The 19891-nt window shown below is 43.3% G+C and overlaps 1 protein-coding gene across 3 annotated transcripts in view; it reads right to left on the minus strand.

Moving 5' to 3' along the window:
- The window catches only part of KCNIP4 (potassium voltage-gated channel interacting protein 4), a 953844-nt gene extending 939852 nt beyond the window's left edge, over nt 1-13992 (minus strand). For all 3 annotated transcript variants that reach the window (XM_036330079.1, XM_036330059.1, XM_036330049.1), the window contains exon 1: nt 13781-13992. In XM_036330079.1, the coding sequence (XP_036185972.1) occupies nt 13781-13841 (61 nt within the window). In that variant the 5' untranslated portion in view covers nt 13842-13992. The remainder of the gene's footprint in view (nt 1-13780) is intronic.
- Between the last annotated feature and the right edge of the window lie 5899 nt (nt 13993-19891).

Genomic DNA, 19891 nt, shown 5'->3' on the forward strand with positions numbered 1-19891 from the left:
TAACATTTCCCATATGTTCCTATAGCATCCTTTGCTCACTGCTCTGAAATTCTCAGCATGCTGCTATTGCACTGTGGAAGGTATTTCTTCCTTGCTAGCCATCTGTGAGGACAGAGGAGGAGATACTTGCATCCCCCATGCATCCAGCACAATGTTTGATTTATAAAATGTGCTAAATAAATGAATTGATTGGAGCAAAGTTAAGTTGAAATGTGTCCTGAGACCCAGAGAGTGAGAGAGAACATTTCTTTGAACTCCCTAAGTGCTTACTCATTGCATTTCATGGTGGCAGAATTATGAGGCTTACCTAATAGTTATGACAATATCCGATTGCTTTATTATCAGGTCATTTAAAAGCACTTCATTCTCCATTGGTCAACACATATTTGATTGCCCCTTTAGGTCCTGGCAGTGTGCACAGTCTCTTTACTCCAGGTTGGCAGATACTAAACAATTAATTAAAACTGTATTCATTAAGAAACAGTATTAACAGAGTTCATGACTTATTCTGGCAGGATGGAGCATGGCTGGAGTTCTTGGCTTGCAATAATGCTATATATTTTCAGTTAGTTAGTTTCAACAAGATTGTCTGTGCCCGATGTCTATAGGATGGGTTGGAGAAACGAATGCAGGATGAAGCAGTGGGGGAGGGGAAGGTGGGCAGCTATGAAAGTGGAATCCTCTCTGAATGAAAATCATGTATGTGCATGTGACAACATCCTTCAAAAGCGGCCCGTGCAACACCCTTTCAATGCCCCATCTGCCCATACACTCTTCCCCACATTAACCACCCCATCAGCCCTTCAACTCAGGCTCAGGGAGGCGTTGCAGGTTACTTCCTTGTTATTCTAAACCCTCAAGTACTAATGGCTTTTCTCCCAACCCACAAGGCTGGGTATCAATGCTCTTTCTCCCATGCAGGATCCAAGTGACTGAGCACTTGCTTTGGCTATTCATTTACTTGGGATGTGATGTGGATATCCAGGTCCTTTGCCCTTTAACCCACTAACCACCAAAGTGGGCATCAGCACTCTCTCTGCTGGGCTGAGCCCCACTCTCCCAGAACAAGATCAGGCCTGCCCAGAATGCCACTCTTTTTTTTATTATTATTCTTTATTGTTGAAAGTATTACAGCCCTAGCTGGTTTGGCTCAGTGGATAGAGCATTGGACTGTGGACTGAAGGGTCCCAGGTTCGATTCCAGTCAAGGACATATGCCCGGGTTGCGGGCTTGATCCCCAGTTGGGGGCGTGCAGGAGGCAGCTGATCAATGGTTCTCTCTCATCGTTGATGTTTCTATCTCTCTCTCCCTCTCCCTTCCTCTCTGAAATCAATAAAAATATATATATTTTTAAAAGAAAGTATTACATAAGTCCCCCTTTTCCCCTCATTGACCCCCTCCAGCCTGCCCCCACACCCCACCCTAGGCCTTCACCACCCTATTGTCTATGTCCATGAGCTATGGATATGTGCATGTAAGTTCTTCGGTTGATTACAGACTGCCACTCTTCAGTCTTCCCCACCCCACCCTGTGCAGGCAGGAAAATGGGCAAGTGCCTTAGCCCCTTTATGCCTCAATTTACTAGTAGTTATCAATAAATAACTATCTAGTGTCCCTCTTACCAGGTACTCCTCTAGTACACCAAATATAATGTTGAATTCCATTTTTCTGACCTTACACACATGCAGCCAGACATATAATTTCCTTATGTATTCTGGATAATAACTTCCCGTCACCAGGAGCAAAGGCCTTCACTTGGTCACCAAAGTTTGAGGGCAGGCACATAGCACATACCCGACTCTGCTCCTCCTTGATCTCCCACTTAGCTCCACACTCCAATCAGTACAAAGGCCATCCACAATGCACTCTCTGTGCCTGAGTTGTTTTCTTCCCCATGGGCACCCTCTAGCCTGGCCATGCCCACCTAGATAGGTGCAGTGTCTTCTCAGCCACCCTCTGCATCTAACCCCCACCCCCCACCCCCATCACATCTTTCCTTTGCAGCAGGACAAGGCAGTCTTCCTATGGGTCACTGTGATTATGCCATCATCTGTCTCAGAAATCTTAAATTCTTGCCCACATTCAAATTCAAATCCACATTCCTTAGCCTCTGCCCAGTTTTGTTTGTCAGCCTCAATACCTCTCAGGCAGCCATCTACTCTAGTCACACTGCTGTCCCCACAAATTCTTTCACACCACCTACTGAAATGCTGCCTCACTAACCCTCTAAATACAACTGGAGGCTCACAGCCCAGTTCCTCAACAGGGGCATCCCCAGTTGGTCACCCTGGGTGGCCTCCTCTTCCCTTCAGTGTTAGAGGACAAGAGTTACCCCTTCCAGGGGCAAATGCCCTTGTTCACAACTCTCTCCCTCCTCACCACCCTCCTGACTTCCCATCCTCAGGATTAAAGTACTTTTTCTCACCTCCCCCCTCCAAATAATAGAAATTACCACAATTTACATTTATCAGGCCCTATCTATTAGGCATGGTATCGAGCACTTTATATACATTATCATTAATGTCATCTGTGAAAATGAGTCCTCTTCTTTGATTTACTATTTAGCACACAATGAGTAAATTTTAAGAGGATAGTAAGTAAATAAATAGTAAAAAAGGTATGTGTGCATGAATAGTGCATAGTATATACACGAATAGTATTCTAACATACATAAATATTATAATAGTATAGTATATATAATTATTTTTTGTTCAAGGGAGTATATGAAATCTATCAAGGAGAGTAAAGTAGGATAAGGGACAGAGACACAAGTGGGATTTATTTTAGATAAAGTCATCAGAGATGTACAGCTGTAATAGAGACCTGAATAAAGGGGGAAGCAAGCCAATGGGCAAGAATGCTACAGGCAGAGGCCATTCATAAAGAAACTAAGCTACAGGGAGGTCACATGGCTTAGTCACACAGTAGTAGACACAATATCTGAACCCTAATTCTGACTCCAGCTTCTGATCCTGAGGCTCCATTCTTCATCCACCATTAATGTTCTGTAGCAATTCACTGTTAACCAGCTCTGGCTCTTGAAACTCTTATTCCCCAGTAATTGACATGCATGACCACCATGGGCCAGGCATCAATCTCAATACCATTCTCCTCTCCGATTTCTTCCCCCACCGTCACGTTTCCCCGGTTTTACACCCAGTTCCCACCAGCAGCTACTGAGTTCTTCCATCAAGAACATATGCCAGGATCCAATGAAGGTATTTAGCAGGGGTCTTTGAAAGTGAGGCAAGCTAACATGCTCCACTTAATTAATATGTAATTTAAGTCAAGTACAATTCTGGGGTGGAGAAGTCAAATATGATTTAAAACCTTAATTCCTACACTCTAAACAAGTAGCATGCCTTTTTATATTCTGAAATAATTGCTAGCAGTATCTCTCCTATCGTAGGTAATTGATTAATGTGATTTGAATAGATAACTATTGAATAATGTCCTCAAAACTATTTCTAAAACTACCAGAACACAGATTACACTAAAATTGAATGTATAATTGTCACTGCTTGAGATCCGAAATTCTATTCTAATGATATTTATGAAAAGCTACAATCTCATATTCAGGGATCCAAGGATAAACATAATTATTTTAAGTTGCAATGTATATAACACATCATTTCACAGTTCAATCTTCCCACTGTAATCTTTGTAGATTTTGCATCATCAGTATTTATCCTAACAGATTAACAATAATTCTGAAGGTATTTTTAATGACTAGCTTTCATTTGGAATCTACATCCACAAATTTAACTTAACTAGGAGGGTTTACAGGACTTAGCTGTCAATCTGGTATTTAAATCACATCAGAATAACCAGTATTTATTACCTTCCAGCTTTTTTAGCTTAGAGGTGTTGCCTTTTTAAAAACTATCTTACAATGACACCAACAAATAATTGGCTTATCCTATAAACATAGGGTGGGAACATTGATTCAGTCTATGTCCCTGCATACTGCTGTATTTTACAATTTCCACCCTCCTTTTTCCCATGTTTCTCAATGTCTGGTTCTGAACTCTCATTGTTTTATTCTCGCTGCCCAAGATCTTTCTCTCCTCAACCTACACATTAATGCACCTGTGTTTCAGGGCCTGTGCCAGCTCCCTCCGAGGTCACAACTTCAGCAGGAAACTGATGAAACCGGACCACGAGAGGAAAGGGAATGGGGAACAGATTGCAGTAATACTGTGCCTCTCAGTAGGAAGAGAGTCAGCCTCAAATTAAAAGGAGTTTTGGAAAACAGATGACATGGGACGTGATTTAAGGATTCTTGGGAAAGATGTGAGAAAGGTTTAGGTGAATCTAATTTTCACAAGTGGCCCCAATATTAGATCGGGTATAATACTATTCCCAGGATAAATGATTGATTCTACAAAATTAAAATTAAAAATTAGAGTAATACTCAATTTCATTTTACAAACCCTACACTAATTGGAAATGCCTTTACCTTTACTGGTACATTGATCCAACTGGCATTAAGAGAACTGGGCACTTTCAATTCCTTTAAGACTAGCTTTAAACAGAAATTGTTCCTCATGTTATACTCTCCAAGATTGAAAATCATATTTGTTTTATGAAAAACGTTCCTGTATTCATAGACTGCTAGAATCATATGTTTTAAATATCTTTAAAGTGGCTTTAGATAATGTCACAATGTCTCTAAGCAGGTGACATATAAACACATATTACAGATGGAAAAATGGAGAGAAGGCAAGAAGAACAAATACAGAATTTCAAGAGACCCCAAAGAAAGAAAGGTCAAGTTCAATATCATTGTGTCTGCTTGGATAAGAATGGCACTGAAAGTAATTTTGCCTTTCAACATCCATCTCACCTTATCCTTACCTCTGTATGACAGCGAATGTTTTATAATATACATGTTGAGTTATTTCTTTTCGCCTCTCCTCTATATAAATACAGCAAGCCCTCAAATAATATCATTTCTTTTAATGCTATTTTATAATAACATCAGTGAGAAGAAAAAACGAACGGATTCCCCAGCAGGGCCACTGTCTGTGAAGTTTGTATGTTCTCCCCACGTCTGCCTGGGTTTTCTCCAGGTCCTCCGGTTTCCTCCCACATCATGAAGATGTGCATGTGGGATGAATGGGCATGTCTAAACTGTCCCAGTCTGAGTGAGTGTGGGTGTGTGTGACTGGCCCTGCGATGGAAGGCCATGCTCTCCACCCTGTGCTCCTGCCTTGCACCCTGCATTGCCAGATAGACTCCACCCACACGACCCTCAACTGGAATCAGCAGGTTGGAAAATCTTTATCTGACTTGCTTTTATTAATCTTTCTTAAATAGATATACATATCTCATATTTACATCAATGTCTAATATTAAATGTGTTTTGGGTCCATATTAAGAAGTTGTGACCAGAACTATTCCTTAGAAATTTAACTCTTGTTTATATAAATTAGCCTATGGCAAAATTGGTTTTGTTATATGTTGTTTTGCTTAAAATCACAGTTTACAAAAACCTATTGACTTCAGTGAAGACTTACTGTATCTGGTGCATCCTCAGTAATTATCTATTGAATAAACAGTAAGTGCTCTGGAGACAAACTCTACATGTCACTCAACCTAGCACCAAGTAGTTTCTCTGGAAATATTTGCTAAGTGAATCTTATCATTACAGAATCCCTCCACCTACAAGTGCACACCATGGTGAACATTTTATAGAAGAAAGAGAAACAGCAGCATAATGCTCAATGGCTATTCTCCATGTCCTCAACTTTCTAAATTAAATAAATTTTCTCTAAATTAAACTTCTCTCCAAATTAAACTTTTTCTCACAGTGGGTTTGACAGATCTATTTTTGAAATGTCTGTTTGCCATTTCTATCATATTGTTGGGTTGTGTGTGTATTTTCGGTCTTGCTTTCTTTGTTTGTTTCTCATATGCATTGCAGACACAACAAGATGATGACCTGAGCATCAATTACTTTGCACAATGATGGGATGGGTTGGACCACAAGAGTACATTCCCACCCTTAGGGTACCTAACCATAGTATAAAATATGAAAATATTATATGAAAATCTATTCAACACATCTCTGGAGCACTTACCATACATGAAATATGGCTAAAAGGTATGGGCTATACCAGTGGTCGGCAAACTCATTAGTCAACAGAGCCAAATATCAACAGTACAACGATTGAAATTTCTTTTGAGAGCCAAATTTTTTAAACTTAAACTATATAGGTAGGTACATTGTTATTATCTTAATTAGGGTACTCCTAAGGCTTAGGAAGAGCCACACTCAAGGGGCCAAAGAGCCGCATGTGACTCGCGAACCGCAGTTTGCCGACCACGGGGCTATACCAACATTTTATAAGTTTTTTTCTTATGCTAGTCTAATGAAAATCATTAAATTACCAAAAGTTACAGCCCCAAATAATTCCCCTGGCAGAATATCCACTCTGAGATGCAGATTATTTTAATAGTTAAATGAGCTATTTTCACCCAATTTTATTATGAAATTCATGAAGACATTTGGAATTCATGTCTTCTCTTTAACAATAAACATATTTGGGGACATTCTGGGGGACACCTTAGCATCTGTAAACACAATGTGCAGATGGTATTATAATGAAGATGAGAGTGGGAGGGACAGAGAGAGAGAAAGAGAGAGAGAGGGGAATAGAGAGAGGAGAAGGTAGCAAGCATAGTCATTACACTGCAGTAGTTACTATATCAGTCCAATCTGATTTTGATTCCCATTTGGGCTGCAGATAATGTCATTTCATAAATAAACTGTTTTACTCAAAGGATCCTTCAAAATATTAAGAAGTGTTGACATCTGGAGATGAAAGTCTATTTTTCCTCCAAAACCTTTTTAAAGTTAAAGGCCTATAAAAAAATGTCAGTTCGAATTCTGCAAAGGCTTTTTATTTACTATTCATGAGCAGATGCTGCCTGAATACACAGGGGGACATTTCCCTGAGCCAATCCAAATTTCAGGTAACCAAAAAGCTATAAACTGTTGTTGTGAAATGGGTTGACTACTCATTTTTCCCTAAATAAGTGGGGTAGACTATGTAGGAGAGGGAACTTCCTAAAAGGTCAGTAATATATCCACAGGGTATTGAAACTGACAACGCATTTCCAATGGGAGAGCCATTCAACCACTCTGGCTGTGTTCATTCAGGAGGGAAAATCAGCCCTAAGATTGGGCATTAAGGTCAACTGCTCAATATCACAAATTGTGTATCTATATCCCTGTTTAAATTATCCCTTAGATTGTCAGAGTGACTGGAGACTGTAATGTTTAAATATTGAGAGTCTCTCCTTTTTGAGACTTTCTAATGCTATGTGCTAATGCATGCACGTAGAGCAGCCAATCGTGAAGAGACTGGGCCACCGTGGGGACAGTGATAGGGCTGAACCTCATCTCATGTCACCCCTGCCACGGTTTTTCCCTTCCCTCCTACTTCCCTCCCAACTCAGCCTGACTCTGTCTGTGAAGTCTGATAGGAAAGAAAATGCCCCTAAGGAAATGGATGTGTATACATTGAGTGATGTCCTAGATTTTTAATGTTTCCATTCCTTTCCACAGCCATGGCTACAGTGAAAGGATTTGCCATCAGGTGAAGATAATGATGAAGATGTACTAATGATAGGAGACAAGGTGGTGTGGCCATGTAGGCTCTGGATTGAGAACTGTTAGGGAGCTCCACTCTCTGTAACATGAACTCAGACTAGGGTGAACAATCAGCATCATGATGCAGAAGGAGTACGCAACTAATCTTCCCACTCTTTTACTTGGAGGAAAATCAGGAGAGGTGACAATCGCTCACTTGGGGGAGATCCCTTGGACTATGCATCCTGGAAGTAATCGGTCTGAAAGGATGAGGGTGAATCATAGTTTCATTCCAAAGACAACTGACTATGGCTGTAAATACACAGAAAACACTGGGCACTTGCAAATTCTACCTAAAAACACTGTAAACTCTCATAGCCATGCATGACAGATGCAATAGCATGCTCAGTTCAGAGGAGCACTTGGTGTCGTATTACTTTATTCACTAACCTGGATGGAAAAGAAGGGAACCAAAAAGCAAGTCCCTTCTGGTACATGATTTAACAAGCCATCAAATAGGAATTGTAATTTGGGGTCTTGGATGGGTCTACCACTGGGCAGTTATTTAAATTCAATTAACTATGTTCTAAGCACCTACTATCTTGTGAAGCATTTTGCCAGCCAATAGGATGGGGTACAAAAATGAGTAATTCATGTATGGCACTTGCTGTCATGGAGTTACAACTTAAAAATGCAAATGAGACAAATATTCATAGCTTATTCTGCCTTGTCATTCAGATATAGGTCAAAATAAAAGGAAAATGGCCTATGAAAATTCTGAGCATAATTCTTTGGGGAGGAGGCAGGGAGAAGTCAGTAAGGCTACATGAAAAAGACCATGCACTTGAAATGAGTCTTCAAGGGTGTGTTCGATATTGAACACTCATCTATGTTCAGTGGGTAACTTTGGGGCAGGATGTTCATTCTAAGCAGTAGGCACAGCATAGGGTATGTCTGGGGACTGGAAACAGTTTAGCAGGAAAAGGTACAGACCTAGAAGAGTCATGGAAGATAAGGGTGGGATGGAGGACTTTTGCTATACTGTGGGAGCCTTAACTACAAGCTAAGAAAATAGTATTTTTAGTTCTATAAGTAATGGGAAGGTATTAGTAATGTTTGCACTGGAGATCAATCTGACTCAAACCAGGTTTTAGTAAATTTATTTGGTTGTGAGTGGGGAGTGGCACTTCATGCAAATAGGAAATAACCAGGATGGCTTGGTAAGTGCTAAGGATATAACCTTGAGTAATACAATAGGAACTGGAGGAGGAGCTAGACATAAAATCTAGAAGAGAATCTGTAAGGTGTGGTGACTGATTCCACATGGAAGGGGCACAAATGACGAAGGTGGGAAGTACCATGGGGAAAGAAACAAGTTTGCTTTAATTTTTAACTGCATGCCTCAAGAATAATGGCACCATTAGCCCAATTTGGACAACAAAGTGTTCTTAAGAGATACGGCATGCCTTTTCTGACAGCCCGACTCTGAGGCGCTGATAAAACTTGCTGATGGGTCTGACCAATAGGGCATGGAAATGCCCATCTGGTATTTTGGAAAAGGCCTGGGCCAGAGCTCCAGACTCAAGAGACCTCAGCATCAAGGTAACGTGCATCAAAACTACAGCTTGATTAGAGAGGGAGTTCAGAAAGAGAAGGAAAATAAGACAGAACTTGGTAAAAAGTTGCACAAACTGGATCATGAAAGAAAGAAGGGTCAGGAGAAGAGACGTGAGAAGAATAGGAGGAAATAGAATAAGCCAGTCACAGAATACAAGTGAGGAGATTTCACTCATTCAACCAATATCTGTTGTTGAGCAAATGTTATGTGTCAGACTTGATCTAGATGCCGGGGATACAGTAGTGAGCAAAGCACAACAGCTCTGCTCTCAGAGTTCACAGTCTGCCAAGGAGTGTTGATTAACAGCATGAAGCATTGTGTGAGTTCAGGCAATGTGAATTGAGGAAAGAACATCAGGGCATTTAACCAAATAAAACATTTAAAAAAAATAAAATAAGTAGGTGAATCAAGGCCCAGGGGTGAATAAGCTTGTAATGACAGGTGAAATTATATAACCTTAAAACAGTGTTAAGGATGGTGAAGGCCCATTGAACAAATTAAGCACTCACTCTTCCTGCTCCAAGCTCCCCTCCAAAAACACACATACTTTAATCTACTTGAAATAGTCCCTAAGAAGGGAGGCTAGTCAGTAAGCAAGCATACTCTGCTATGAAATATTGAAAAGCAATATTATCCACATGTTTCAGAAAACCAGTGGGGATAAGGAAAGCAAATAAAAGGACAAAAAAAAAGAGCAAGAGGGACCATATAGTTTAAGGCCAGAAACATATCCTCAAAAGATTCAGCCACTCTCTGGTCCACAATTCTGCTGAAATCTCACACACATGTTTTATATCGCGTGGCTCATTAATTTCAAAACCACTCATAGCTTTATTTTTTGAAACTCTGCATTAGCACCCCCCCTCCAAAAAAAGCAAACAAACAAACAAAAACACTATAGCAAGGAGAGAACTGCTGAATTTTAACACCTCATCCTATCATTTGTTTAGTACCTTCTCACATTAAACGACAAAAAGAGAGTAATGCCTTGTGCAATAAAAAACTTTTCCTGGGTTCAGAGTCAACAGACTTTTCACTACTACCCTTGTGGAGTTACTAGTTTCAGTTTGCCTTATCCTTAATAAACACAAAACATAAGCCGGGGCCAGGAGACATCCATCAAACAACAATTCAATATTGAAGGGCTCTTTTGCTCTATTGTTGGTTACCCAACACAGGAGCTTCCCAGGTGAAATCTGAAGCTGGTCCCTATACAAGGCGAGCAAGGAGACACTGAGGAAAAGGGCAGACCACCCAGACTGGCAGGTGGCAGGTTTGAGATGCAAGAGGACTTACTTAGGAGGCTCGTCTTGGGTGGCCACAAAACAAGTGGACCTCTGACCCCACCCACCAGAATCTTCCCTGGGTTCAGTCATGTGTACCATCCAAATGGACTCAACGGCTATTGCTCTCTCAAGGCTGTGCCCTTAAAAATGGTTGTGGCTGTGGGACTGTTGGGTGGAGCGCACAGTTCCAACGACAGGGGAGGGGGCGATGGCAAACCAGCAGGCACATCCTTCAATGACCTCCTCTGACAACAACTGAAACACACATCTCCCTCCCACTCTTACTTGTAGATGACATCACAGGGCATCTGCCATCCCTAAGTTAGATGGCACAAATTAAGGACACCAATGACTAATTCTGTAGGTTTTTTCCTCTGACCTTATTTCTGGTTCTCTTTCAAATATACTGTTGAATTATCATTTCCCTCTGTCTCTCCAGTGGTAGTTGTCTTATATTTGATTCTATTGCAGGGGAGCAAAAATAATAGGAATAAACAATGTCACGAAAAATACATTCTGGGCAGGTTTTGGGGTTAATTTGGAAGCCGATGAGAGCCGGGGAAAACTGAGCACTGCAGTTGGTAAGAAACCCTTGCTACTTGTATGTACTTATTTACAAGGTGTCCGTCTTCTGTACCCTGTAGCATGTACAATGCTTCAACTACAGTGACTTAGAAGTGGTGTTGACCAGTTAGCATATTAAATGTACTACCTGTTGAGAAGAGAGCACTTTTTTGAGCTATATTATTATAAAATTTTAGCAAGTCAACTCAACCCTGTGCCCATCTGTCCTCCATTTCTCCCTTTACTTTCCTTCTCTTGTGGTTTTCTCCTTTGTCTACCAACAAACCATTTTCATAGTATTTCTGGCTTTAGAGACAGGTCATAAAATACACATATGTTCAAGGCACCCACATGGACATGTGTACACACACATACATACACCCACTTCTCCAGTTCCTAATTTCTGTTTCATCTTCATACAGTCCTCTCATTCTGATCCTCCAGCTAAATTTTGTTTAAATTCCAATGAAGTCATTTTATAAAATGCCATCAAAGAGAGAGATATTCAAGGCAAACCTATGTTGGTCATGATAGAAGTTATGGAAATGTTCCATTTATTTGAAAGCAAACAAAAGATCAAGAGTTATTGTTTTAAAGCAAGAACTGAAAATAGAGTACAAACCTTTATAAATGGCCATCTTCGATCTTTTCTTATTATCCAGGCTTAGTAAAGACCACCCTATCCCTAAGAACAAACAACCAAAGTACTAAAGTATATGTTTGTTGAAAATAATATAGAGTACGTATTCGGGGATCATTCTCTAACGTTAACCTAGAAACAACAACAACAACAACAATAATAATAAGACGCTCCAAGCTACTTTTTTCATTATTCTTCTAATATGACAATGAATTCTAAAATCATGTGAATACAATTAACGAAAAAGGTGTCAAATCAATTCAAGCCAGAAAACTCTTCACTTTGGGTCTCACCTTGGCCAAGATATAAATCAACATCTTTCCATTCTCCGAGGGAACAATGAATGCATACTGATCCTAGATATGTACTAAAAATATTTTTAATGGGTCAAGCTCCTCACATGAGATTTCATTTTTCTCATTTTATCTAACAACTAGAGGATATGGCCACCTGTGGCCCTGTGAATGGACTGGACATGCTGATTCACTCTCCATCTGGACAACTGAGGGCTGGGCCCTCCTGAAGAGCTGTTATCACCAAGCAGCTGAACAACGCAAGCCGCCCCTTGTACCCAGACTTATGTTCCTGCAACCTCATCTGATTTGAGTTTCCAATCTTTGCCTGGGACATGCGTGCAGTTCCTAAAAGAACAGCTGGCTCCTTGCCCTATTCTTAATCAAAGGAACTGCAAAGACAGAGACCCTGAGAACTAAACAACTACTCAGCCCTCTACACGTATGCCATTCTGGAAAAATTCAATCCCTTAGGAATTAGGAGCATTCCTCATAAGCTCTATCCTGGACATAATTGGTTTACAATGAGTGGGGGCTATTGGCGTGAATGAAACCAGAACTAAACAACAGTACGCATCATAGAGGGGGCTTTAAAGGTGGTGGTCATAAATTTCTTTTCCAGGATCAAGGGTCAAGACTCTTCTCTTTAAAATTTGGCCCTCAAATAGGAATAGTGCCCTCCCAGTTACAGTGACCTTAACTATTGGGGGGGAGGGGCGGGGAGGAAGTAACCTGTCCATTTCTCAATGTCTGAATTAGAGTGATAGACGCAAATTTGTTGACGTGACTCCATTTCCCTGAACAATATCCGGGTAGAATGTGGAAATACCCCTTCCCTTGCAACTCTGCATCCCTCACACCCAAGTTTTTCATCCTGTAAATCCAAACTATAGCTGCAGCCATGTGTGTGACCCCCTCGTCTTACATAATCTGGGGAACATCCAGCCCTTAGTTACTCTCATGTCCCCTACAGCCACCTTCACTCTATTTATGGCTCTTCTAAAAACCTGCACACATCTGAGCCCCCTAACAACAAACTGATTCAACCCAAGGCACTTCGTTGGGGGACTAGGAGTCTGGTCCCCTGTGTTACTATGGATCTCCCTGAACTCTTCAGAGAACGTCCTGTCCCTGCTTTCACAGAGTGCATGAGACTCCGAAGGCCCAGCGCCGGCACCTGAGCGCCCAGTACCTCCCCAAGGCTGAGCTGTGTGTCGGTTATCTCCAGGTGCCACCGAGGACCATTTTCCTGAACACTCCAAACTGTATCTGGCAATCCAAAGAGACACGCGCTCCCTCTGAAGAACCTGACCCGGGAAGCATCCGCCTGTCTATTACCAGGGGCAGAAAACAGTTTTAATGAAACGTTTGGGGGCATTAAGGCGAGGCGGAGGGAGAGGATGGATCCTATTTCAGCGCATTTACCCCCAGGTGTTAGGGGACAGAACGGTGTGGTCTGAAGTCACCTGCCAGATGCATAAACAACACGGGGGATTTTCAGAGAAGGCAAAAGTAGGCACAGGAGGGCCGGGGACTCCGCCACCGGCGACTTTCACACACACTTCAAACATCTCTTCTTCCTGGACCTGGACCATGCGTGCACCCCCTCGCCTGCGCACCCCCACTCCCTCTGCGCCCGCCTCCCCTTCCCAGTCCCGCCCAGGCCACTCTCTCATGCAGCAAAGGCGCAAAGCGTCCCCATCTGGGAAGGGGTCCTGGTCTCGGCTTGCCCGGGAGGAGGGAGGAAGCGGGGCGCCCTTTCGCATGCTCAGCGCATCCTACCGCCTGTGGAGCACGCCTCCTCCAGCTGAGCAGAGATGCTCTCCACCCTCCGCACGTTCATCTTTGGGGACGTTGGGTGCAGGAGCGGGACTCGAGGGTCACCCGGTTCCGGGGTGTCTACCGACGGGTCTGGCACCGGAGCGCACTCGCTGCGCAGCCCAGGGGCGTCCGTGGCGCCGGAGCTGGAGCGGCGGCGGCGGCGGCGGCGGGCAGGGAGCGCAGAATGGGCTGCAGGTGCGGCAGCCGCCGGCGGGGGGCGTTGTGGGCGCTGCGCGGTGATGGGCGGCGGGGACGCGCGGGCGGGGGCTGGTGGCGGAGGGCGGTCGAGGCGGAAAGCGGATGAGGGGCTCCCACAGCCCGAGAGCGAGGAGCCCCCTCCCCTCGCCACCCTGCCACCTGCGACCGAGGCACCTGGATGAGGGGCTGGCGCGATGGCTTTGGCGACGGAGCACTCAGACCCTAAAGAAGACTGAAGGCGGCTTAGGGCCGAGCAGGGACCCCTCTGAGAGTTGCCAGCGCGTTACCAGCGGCTCCTCGAGGACCTCTACCTGCTGCGCACAGCGCCTGGCTCTGGAGGCGGGGAGGTCCCTGGCTTGAGCCTCAGCAATGGACGCCCTTGGGGACTCAAATTCCAACAACTGGTCTGAAATGTGGCTGCACAAAGTTGGGCTGCGTGCAGAGGACACCAGAAGGGAGGCGCAAGGAGATGCCCTTCTCTGGAACCGGGCAGGGCGCCAGGAACTCCTAGACAGGAAACTTTTCCAACTGAAGCTAGAACCAGTCATGCCACTTGGCTAGGTGTTGGGAAGCGCTGGCTCCTCACGTCCAGGTGCGCAGGGCAAGGCCCGGGCCAGAAGGCCGCCTTGGAGCAAGGCGGTGGAGGAGATGGGGAGGTGGCAGGACAAGCATCCAGAGGAAGGTTTCCTTTGAGGGCTCTCTGGCAGCCACGATGGGCATTCCTCACACTGTGTCATTTCCCCTCTTAAGCAAACCGAGGCCAGGGATGTTTGGGAAGATTGGAACAAACCAATAAACCACTTGTGGCCATGGTTACTACTCGCGAAAACCAAAATTAAAATGCCAATCTGTGTTCACTCCACTTAAGTGCATGAGGCCTCTTTTGAGAAAGAAGGTCAGGTTGACCAGTTCTCAGGAAACCGAAATAAAACCCCTTCCCACGCAGAATCACTTAGTTGATTGGCCATTATTTGGTTTGAAGCCACTTCTAAGTGTTTGCAAAATCATCCACTCTCCTGTGCTAACACTCCCCCCCCCTCCCCCCCCCGCCCCCCCCCCCCCACACACACACTCCTCAGCAGCTGAAATCTTGCGGGTCACTGGCCACTCCAAGGTCTCAGCTGACACTCTCTTGCCCTTTTCCCATCCCCAGTTCCCCCAGGGACTCACTTGGCCTCCTGAGGCCTCTGACTTTCCTTTTAGTTCATGGTTAAGGCCGACACCACCACTGCGTAGGACCTAGGTTCAAATCCTAGTTGCACTACTTAACTAATTTTGTGACTTGGTGAGAATTATTTACATCAGTTGAAACAGTGGAATAATATGGTGTCTATTACAGTGGGGCCTTTACTTACCAGTTTAATTCGTTCTGAGACCGAGCTCGTTAAGGAGCTCGTTAACTCAAATTACTCTATCAACTCAATGCAAAAAATCAGCGGAGAGACAGCTGGTATCTCAAAAACCTCGTTAGTCGAGGCACTCGTAAGTCAAGGCCTCACTGAATATTGGTTTGTCGTGAGGATTTCAGGAAGTTGATAGATGTAAAGGGGTTAGGGCAGTGGCTCTCAACCTTGGCTGCACATTAGAATCACCTGGGAATCTTTTTAAAATCCTCCGGATTGAGGCCCAGAAATCAGGATTTTAAAAAGATTCCCAGGTGATTCTAATGTGCAGCCAAGGTTGAGAACCACTGGGTTAGGGCCATGCCTATGAGAAACCACTCTCATAACTTTTAGTCCGTAGGTGATCACTAACACCTGCCCCGGAATAAATCCCATTATTTCTATCCGATGCTTTCTAAAACTAGCTTCCTGTGTTGATTTGAGTCCTGCAGCCTGGTCAGAATCCCAATTCCAGCTGGTACTCGTTGTATGTCCAAGGACTAATAATTTAACTTCCCTTTTTCATCTCTAAAATTGAGAAAATAGTGTCTACTTCAATTAACTGTTGGAAAAGATGAAATGAAGCTACATATGTAAGTTGTTCAGAGTGGTTGTTGACACATGTAAGAACTCAATAAGAGCTCTCATGGTTATCAACAACCTTACATTTTATCCTGGTGCCTCAAAGAAGAAAGGGCCTCCCTGAATCCAGGACAGGTCTGCCCATTCTTCCTTCATAATCTGGGAAGTAATGTACAATCCCTCTCCCACCGACAAAATACCCAGGACATTTTGTTGGGCCAATCCAGTTCTTAAATCTTATCCAATGTGTCTCTGTCTAATTTGATCCTTGTACATGTCTATCCTTGGAATTAGTTGGAAAGAAGGCAACAAAATCAAGTAGAGTGGATACTGTGCTTAAGAAGTTTGCAGCATTGTATATTCTTTCCAGAATACTTGTGTGGGATCTTGGCTACCATGAAATACATCCCCAGAACCTCTTTATTCAGATATTTAGTCATTGCCAAATACCACAGGAAAAAAATATATTTCTGTTGCCACTTTTACTGATATTTGGGACTGAGAGGTAAGCGTACCTCTGACTTATTTGTACCATGTCCATACTGGAGCTTCAGAGAACTCATATGGTTATAGAGCAGCAGTTCTCAACCTGTGGGTCGAGACCCCTTTGGCAGTCGAACGACCCTTTCACAGGGGTCGCCTAATCCCATCCTGAATATCTGATATTTACATTATGATTCATAACAGTAGCAATATTACAATTATGAAGTAGCAACGAAAATAATTTTATGGTTGGGTCACAACATGAGGAGCTGTATTTAAAAGGCCAGAAGGTTGAGAACCACTGTTCTGGAGGAGACATTCATATATCACAGCATTTTGTGCCAGCCCATTGCTCCTCCTTAGAAGCTGCAGCAGTCCTAGCCCTCATCCCCTACTCCAATCAACCCCCCAAAAAGCTATTCACAATGGCTCCCGCATCTTTTATGATTCATCTTAGGTTGCTCATTGTGTAACATGGATGCATACTGTTCCCTCAAGGAACCGTACCTAAAAATGGGTGCAGGATTAGTAAACTCACCATGTGCCAGCCACTAATCTCAGATTTTATGAACATTATTTTGTTTAGTCTTTACAAGACACTACAAAGTAATCATGATTATTATCACCCTTACTTAACAATTGGAGAAATTAAGACTTAAGAGAGGTAATAAACAGTGTCTCTTGGATTTGAATCCACCCGTCTGACTCAAGAGCTGCTTAATTCCTACACTGTATCACCACGCTGGGCTAGGATTTAGACTCTCTGGGTTCTGATATTTCCCCGCTCTGTGTCATTCAGAAAGTCACTGACCATCTCTAAGCTTCTGTTCCTCATTTGTGAAGAGGAGAATTTCTCCTTCACAAGGTCATTTTGAGGATCAAGTCAAGGAATGAAAGTGAAAGCTATATATAATCCTGGAATGTTGTAGAAGCACCCAGGAATACTTTTATTATTGTCCTGATCTTTCATGGCCCATTACTTTTATTGCCTGTTCTTTCCTGAAGGTCCATGACATTTTAGCATGATTCTCTCTTGCTCTCCAGGACTTGTTATGCACCAACAATAATAGTAGAAATTCTAGTATTTAATATTTACTGAGAGCTTCCTATGCACGATCTGCGTTTAAAACTCAACATCGTTATCTCACGTTATAGAACTATTTTTGCCCTGATTTTAAAACGAGACTGAGAGTCCGAGAGGGTAAATAGGTAAGTAGCCCAAGATCAGCCAGCTGTGAAGCGGTGTGGCTGTTGTGAACCCACCTTCATCTGATTACAAAGATGAGCATCAATTTCTACCTGCTACCTCTCAACCTTCAGCAAAGGTAAGAATCACATACAAGGTTGGTTTGAAAGCACCTGTGCTCCAGCCTCTGTGATGGACTCACCAGATTTGGGGGAGAGGTATTGAAATCTAATTTTTGCTTAATTAATAGACTCTACATTTTAGTGCAGTTTTAAGTTTACAGAAAAATTAGTTAGAAAATACAGAGTTTCCATATACACCCTCTTCACTTCTCCTCTCCCCCCTGCCAAATTTTCCTACTATTAACAAACTTAGCCTTAGACTTTGCAGTCCCCAGAACTGTAAGACCATAAATTTCCCTTGTCCAAGCCACACAATCTGTATTATTTTGTTATGGCAGCCCAGGCAGACGAATACACACTCAGGAGCAGGCATTGAGAGAGCACCACCCTATGGGAAAGGTGACCCAAACGTGGTCTTCAGCGCAACAGCACCTGCAGCCTCCGGGAGCTTGTCAGAGATTCGGAATCTGGAGCCTTGCCCCAGACCAGGGGTCCTCAAACTACGGCCCGCAGGCCACATGCAAATACAAATATTGTGTTTGTTCCCATTTTGTTTTTTTACCTCAAAATAAGATATGTGCAGTGTGCATAGGAATTTGTTCATGGTTTTTTTTAAACTATAGTCCGGCCCTCCAACGGTCTAAGGGACAGTGAACTGGCCCCCTGTTTAAAAAGTTTGAGGACCCCTGCCCCAGACCTCCTGAATCAGTATCCTCATTTTAACAATCCTCAAGTGACTCCAGGTGAGAGAAGTTATCTTGAAATGCAGGCAGACAGGGATCCAGTAGAAAACAAAGGCAGATGGAACATAGGCAGGGGCAGACAGGGCAGTTTGAGCAAGCCTAATCACAGAAACCAACCATGCTGAAATAACAGCATGGTTTTGGACACAGAGTGGGAGGCATGTGAAACCAAGGGAGGGCCTGCAGCAACAAGGTGTACTGATGCCTAGGAACAGGGAAAGTTCAGGTAGGTGCTGGGTAAGAACAGTGAGGGAATCAATCAGGTGGTGACACAGGTTGTATAGAGCAGGCTTGTAGCGCATATATACCCCTAGACTGACTAGCTTCACTGGAAACCCATTATTGGATCCTCCCCGTTGGGGAGTCTGATTCTGCTTGTAATATTCCATACTTTTGCTTAAATATTCTGGACCATGGAACTCATTCTTGGTAGGGGGGAGCAGCAGGGAGAGGGGCCTCGTTCCAGTTATCACAGGTATACAGATCACCATGTGAAAAGGGCTGCTCATCAAGACAAGAGGCAGTCAGAGCTTACTGGGTAAGAGGAGAGGCCGGTGTTATAATCACAGCCAATTCACTGCATTCCCCCGCCTAGGGAGATGCACCTGTTTCTCCTTTTGCACCAGTCCCTCCTCACATGGCTCGAATTGTTTATTGCCTCATTAGATTTCAAGCAGCCAATATCCACAACCTGGGTCATCTGACTCCAGCTGAAAATTGCTTTGTGCTCCTTGATCTCTCGTGATTATTATAATAAACAGGGGCAATAGTCTATGTTGAGATCCTGACATTAAAGGGAATCCTCATATGCCGTAATGAGACCAAAATATAAATGTGGTAACCATTTTAGGGTAGTAAGGTTAATTCCAACATTCTTGTAGGATTTCTATATTCAGTAGCTGATTTGGTCTTTAGAACTCAGAGAGGTAGACAGGTCAGATTCTGTTATTCCCACTTTGCAGATGAAGAAACTAAAGCACATGGAGAGCAAGCGAGGTACTCGAATTTTCACCAGGAACATAGGATGCAGCCGGGACCCAAGCCTTCATCATCTGACGTCCTTCAGCACTTGATGCTGCATGCCTTGCCAAGTTTATATAAACTGGAATATTGCCAACTGAACTGCGATTCTCTGGGCACCAAAGTGCAGATTTGCCTCGCAACCTCATCTTGCAGGATAAATCAGTTATACATGTAAAATTTTTATATCTCTTAGCTGCATTTCCAGACTTGGGAACTTCAGGAAATCTGCTGGCTGCATTCTCTATAGGGCAGAAGACGTGATTAGGGGATTTTCTCTGGAGCAGAGATTTACTTAAACCAGAGAGCTCTGCAACTACTTAAAGTTAATGTCCTTAACGAAGTTTATGCTGAAG

The sequence above is a fragment of the Myotis myotis genome, unplaced genomic scaffold (assembly GCF_014108235.1).
Source record: "Myotis myotis isolate mMyoMyo1 unplaced genomic scaffold, mMyoMyo1.p scaffold_m19_p_1, whole genome shotgun sequence".
NCBI lineage: Eukaryota > Metazoa > Chordata > Mammalia > Chiroptera > Vespertilionidae > Myotis > Myotis myotis.